The sequence below is a fragment of the Sinocyclocheilus grahami genome, unplaced genomic scaffold (genome assembly GCF_001515645.1).
Source record: "Sinocyclocheilus grahami isolate Dianchi unplaced genomic scaffold, SAMN03320097.WGS_v1.1 scaffold574.1, whole genome shotgun sequence".
Lineage (NCBI taxonomy): Eukaryota > Metazoa > Chordata > Actinopteri > Cypriniformes > Cyprinidae > Sinocyclocheilus > Sinocyclocheilus grahami.
The window spans coordinates 814,770-820,959 of NW_015505753.1; the positions used below are offsets into that span (position 1 = coordinate 814,770).

The following is a 6,190-nucleotide window of genomic DNA, read 5'->3' on the forward strand; positions in this document are numbered from 1 at the left end:
CTCAACCCTACACCCACCCAACTCCCAGAGCTCCACCCCTAAACCTATCCATCTCCCAGAGCTCCACCCCTAAACCTATCCATCTCCACCCCTAGATGTGGATCCAACCACGCCCCCTGAATCTTGTGTTCTGCAGTGAGAGGCTTTTAGTGTATTTTAGTGGTTTCTATAAAATGAAAAATAAATTATTTATATACATCTTTCATGCTTCAGATTTAGCCTACCTAGCCAGATGCTTAAATCTGAGGTAAATGGGCTGTGGTTTAATAATCTCTCTCTTCTCCTCCATATGCACAGCTGATGAATCCACCCCTAAACCTATCCATCTCCCAGAGCTCCACCCCTAAACCTATCCATCTCCACCCCTAGATGTGGATCCAACCACGCCCCCTGTGTTCTGCAGTGAGGGGCTTTTAGTGTATTTTAGTGGTTTCTATAAAATGAAAAATAAATTATTTATATACATCTTTTATGCTTCAGATTTAGCCTACCTAGCCAGATGCTCCTTCATGATTAAATCTGAGGTAAATGGGCTGTGGTTTAATAATCTCTCTCTTCTCCTCCATATGCACAGCTGATGACGAAGCATCCATCCAAGCGTCTAGGTTGCGGTCCAGAGGCTGAGCGAGATATAAAGGAGCAAGCTTTCTTCCGCAGAATCGACTGGGAACGGTTGGCCAACAGAGAGATCCAGCCTCCTTTCAAACCCAAAGTGGTGAGTGTGAATATGATGTGTTTGTACATATGTGACCTTTGCCAGCGCTGTTGGTGTTGGTGACAGCTCGCTCTTTGAGGTCACAGTAGACCACACTGAATGTTGTTTAGTTACTTACATAACCCCTGTTCTTTGATAATAGTTTGATGTGTCATAGCCTCAGCCTCAAATAACCAATCCCTGCTCATCTAATGCATGCTATACACTAAGATGACTGAAGCTAGTGCATCCACCATTGGCTAGCTGCTGCTATGTTACTTCCTAGTGTGGAGTCCTCTGGTTTTTAACAATCAGTGGTGCGTTTTTTTTCTAAAAGCATCATAGTTCCATGATTCTGTGTTTCCCAAAAGCATAGTTCCAATGAACATTTGCAAACAGCTTTGACCTGCGATTAGTTAGAATGGCATTGACTTCGATAGATCATTCTCTTGAGCAAAATAAGCAAACTAACATCCTGTACAATCTCTATCTGTCTATCCAAATATGTACAAATTTAATTCTACACCTTTTAGTTTATCATGAGAATGTAAACACAGTTTTTGAAGAGTGTGAGGGAAACCACGATTGATACGTGTGTAAATAAATCAAAACCACATAGAACAAAATAGCAAATTAGTCCTCCAAAATCATGTTTTTATTACAGGTATATGACATTAATTTGGCTTATGATCAAGGAGGGTGAAAAATAGGTGGATGGAGGGGACGGTTTGAGAAATGACAAAGTCAATAGGGAGCCAAGTCACTTCAGAGTAGGTGGATTCCAGAATATCAATACAAACACTTTTTTAAAACATGAAACATGCACAATGTGATCAGGCATGTGCATTAAGAAGTATTTGATTTCATGTTGACTTTAAGAGTTGTAACTCACGAGCAATCGGGAGATGATGAGCTCTTCCTCAGAAGATCCTCAGAAGAAGCTCAATAGTCCAGCCCAGAGAGTTTATACAATACAATACAACACAACAAAAGGTCAACAATATATTTTTGGGCAATGCCATGCAACACTTTAAAAACCATCAACAAAACCCTAAATTCAATTCTAAATTTAACTGGCAACCAGTGTAAAGAAACCAAGACTGGGGTAATTCTCTCTATTCTTTGTGAGAGTCAAAAGTCTGGCAGCAGCATTTTGTACTAATTGAAGACGAGATAATTGACCCTGTGAAATACCTATATATACAGAATTACAGTAGTCAATGCACGATGATACAAAAGCATGAATAACAGTCTCCGGGTCTTTAAAAGAGACAATTGATTTCAGTTTAGAAATAATTCTGAGTTGATAAAACGCAGCCTTTACAACACTAGGCACCTGTTTATCTAAAACTAAAGCTGAATCCATTATAACACCCAAATTCTTGACATGATCTGAAACACTTATAGAGGCCAACCAACTTACAATTTCCTTGGAAGCAGAAGAGGGTCCAAAGACAACACACTCAAGTCTTACTAGTATTAAGATGAAGAAAACTGCCTGCCAACAAGGCTCTAATCTCACCTAAACACTGAGCAAGTCCATCAAACAGAAACAGAAATCTGTGCAGAACTTTTTAATGCATCTGAAAAAGATGTTTTCAGTGAACTGGAGAAGCCAGGAGTGATCATATTGAAAAATTAAGTATCTCTGTAACCCATTCATCCAGTTTAACCAATCAGTTTTGGTGATTAATTCCTGCTCCCACACTCTTGGGTCATTTTCATACCTGGCTTGTTTGAAGTATTTGTTTTGGGACCTGGAGCATTTTCTCCCTTTGTTCAGTTCGTGAATGCATACTGTATATGAACATGTCACATTTTGGTATGCTTTGAAAGCTAAATAAAACAAGTAAGGGGCTTTCACACCGAAGGAACGATTTCATAGTTCCTATAACTACTGGCAGAAGTACCTGCTCTTTGGCGTGTTCACACTGCAGGAACTGGGACTGATTTTAGTTATACACTCTAAAAAATGCTGGGTTAAATACAACCCAGTGCTGGGTTAAATAGGGACAAACCCAGCAATTGGGCTGTTTTGACCCAGCGGTTGGGTTAAATGTTTAACCCAACCTTCTGGGTAGTAACCCAACCGCTGGGTCAAAACAACCCAATTGCTGGGTTTGTCCCTATTTTACCCTGCACTGGGTTGTATTTAACCCAGCATTTTTTAGAGTGTAGGAATGCTTTTTGGGGGGAATACGTTGGCTCCTACTTTACAGTAGGATCTAAACCAGGACAATAGGAACTACCAGTGACGTAAGTGTATGTTGATTGGCCGAATGCATACCATATAAAAAAGCTGCGTAAACACACAGTTTACATGCACTCTAAAAACAGCTGGGTTAAAAACAACCCAATTTGGGTTATTTTGGCAACCCAGCGCTGGGTTGTTTTAACCCAACAAGTTGGGTTATAATGTTTGACCCAGCATGCTGGGTTGCTTTTTTATGGTTTAAAATTACTACATTGCTAGGCTAAAATGAACCCAAATCAAGCTAGACATTAAACCTAGAAATCCTGTTCATTTTAAAATCACTTTTACACACACAGAATGACTATCAAAGGGTAAATATTTATTTAAAACAAGAGAAAACAGTCAAAAGTAACATGCATGTAAGAAGAAATGCAGAAAAGTATGGCATTAACAGCTAGTTTATAAATTAAGCATTGAACATTTGTTGAATATGTTATATAATATACAGTATATACAGTGTGTATATATATATATAACTTTTAAAATCAAATTTGAATTTTTTTGGTAAGTTTTAGATATTGTATAAAAATATTATACAAAAACACTATTATACAATAGTTGTACAATTAGTTAATAGTTAAGTTCTTTACAAACTATTCTGGCATGACAGTAAATAAACCACAACATTAACACTGATATTATAACATTTATCCCTCTTTGACCAGCATTCATCCCAGTCACCGGCTGTTCTTCATCAGTGGTCTAAAAAGAGAAAAACATTTGAACAAAAGAAAAATTTTTATTAAAATCTATCCATTTTCAGATAGAGGTGCAACCATATCAGTAAGGATAGGTAAATAGTCTGTTTTATAATTTCAACCACTTTGTGTGGTTGTTTAATGTCTCTGTCTACCACAGCGCTCTAGAATGCTATAATGGCAGCACTAGTGTGAGGGCATGTAATATTGTTTAAATGCATATATTGTTTTAAGAAAGCTACTTCTTTATTGAAACATTAAAACAGACATGACATTCACATACCTCACAAATGTTCTAAATTTTTTAAATATCTTAATTTGTGTTCTAAAGATAGACAAAAGTCTTATAGGTTTGGAATGACATGAAGGCAAGTAACTGATTTTTTTGTGTGAACTATTCCGTTAAGAAAGGAAGACCAAGAATGATGACTCTCCAAATCAGACAACTCCAAAGTTGGTTTGAGTTCTGCAATGAAAAACACAGACATCAATGGTTTACATAAAATATGAACACGTAATCATACTGTTGTTGCATCAAAATGTGAAGTAAACAGGCAGGAGACAACAGAAACATTTATTTTCTAAAAATAACTCACATCAATCTCAAAAGAATGATGCTCTCCTATGTCTCTGGCTTTCAACATCTACAAAAACAAACATTCTTTTACTCTTAGTAAAAAAAAAAATTTGATAACATGATGGAATTCTGAAGTTTACTTGCTTTAAACCATCTTTCCTTCTCTTCTGAAGAAGCTGTGAAAATCACCTCCTCACACAAGCACTGTGTTGTTAACTCCCGGCGCGGGCACAATGAAGACACAAAGTTCAACAAGTCTGAAATATTACATGCAAAACATTACTTTTAACAATTAACAATTATCACTTCATCAGCCTCAAAATAATTAGGCTAGTCTTTATTACATAACGCCGTTTCCTTTAGGAAACTACATTCAATTTAACCGTGAAAAAGAAGATAACGAATTAACATGTAAATATGTTAATAACCCTCTCTTAACACCTCAAAAAATTTAAATTATGTAAATACGACATAAGACACTCACTGACGTTATATTAAAAGCACCTCTTCCGTTCAGTAAAATAGACTATTTCTGAGGCGAAATCCACGTCCACGTATTTTTCAATATAAGCTCTTTTCGGAATATTTCCGCCTTCCATGAAATCTCAAAATACTACTGGACTCAAACAATGAATGATGACTTTACATTTTTAATCTTTACTTACCATAAACCGTCTTTCACTCGCACTAGCTTCCATCTGAAGTCTCTGAAAAAAGGGTGACTTCTCGCACTGGTGTCGTCGAGATACGTCCGATGTTAACGTGATGTGCGTGCTCTCTTTCATGTCTGCATTCCCAACCCAGCACTGCTGTGTTCGAATGCGACCAGGAAAATGGCCCTAGGTGAAAATGTCGTTCTCACGGGACTGCCCTGGTGGCTAGTTCTTGCAACAAAGTTCCTATAACTACCCGGTGCGAAATCCCTTATCATAACAATTTAAGTCCCTGTTTCGGGACAGTCTACAGGTCTAAAACCACACTTAAGTGGGGCACACACCACAAGATAATCGGGCAGATTTTGGCCTGAATTCTGCCCTTCCAACCATCCTAGGTCCCGATTATCTTGGTGGTTCTACAGATAATCTTATCAGATTTTCTACTGTGCTGTGTGTTGGGTTAAGAGTGATTAAATATGCTCAGAAGAATGCCTCGCTGATCTCAAATCATAAATATCCAACATGTTGAATATTTATATTATCAGAAATCCTGTTGTGTAAGGGGACAAACATGCATGCACTCTGTAGATTGTCACGCGGAATGAAACAATTCCCAATCATAAAGCTAGCTGACTGAAGACAGAAGTATTACTCACCTCTAGCTCGTGCTGTAACATGTAAAGTCCACATTCACGACATCGTCATGACGTCATCCAAACCTATTTTGTTCTTTGGTAAAAAAAAAAAAATCCAAATACCATTATCGTCATTTCTTCTTGCCCATCATCCATTTGAGTCATGCTTTAAGACTGTAACCATGTCTTGAATATTGGGGGAGACCATTATTTATATATTTAAAATGCAGGTGTGTATTAAAACCATTTAATGCACAGATTGTGCTGCACATACACAGAAACTTGTCAACGCTATAAATTAGCATCAAGACTGAATCGCTACATTATATCTCTCAGTAACAAGGCGGTAAAATAAGCAATATGCCCCAAGAAGCTGTTGTTTACAGTGAATTTTATAACAGCTAAGGGGCGTTGTTAGCTACAACCTCCTTAGCTGTTATAAATTCACTGTAAACCCCGGCTTCAAGGGGCTTATTTTTTTTTATAAAATGGTTATTCCATATACATAGTATATAAATAAAAATAAAATTAAACAGAGCAAATAAAGTGTAATGATATTAATAAAAACATTATCATTCATACACGCAACTTTAATCTCTCAAAAGGTCACTGGATATAGCTGTCTGTTATTTAATATTTCTATCGTGAAACAGTTGAATAATATTAAATGATTTGC

The 6,190-nt window shown here is 37.1% G+C and overlaps 1 protein-coding gene across 2 annotated transcripts in view; it reads left to right on the forward strand.

Moving 5' to 3' along the window:
* Positions 1 to 6,190, forward strand: part of prkcab (protein kinase C, alpha, b) — a 205,940-nt gene that overhangs the window by 197,632 nt on the left and 2,118 nt on the right. For both annotated transcript variants that reach the window (XM_016239745.1, XM_016239746.1), the window contains one exon: positions 575 to 715. In XM_016239745.1, coding sequence (XP_016095231.1) covers positions 575 to 715 — 141 coding nt within the window. The remainder of the gene's footprint in view (positions 1 to 574; positions 716 to 6,190) is intronic.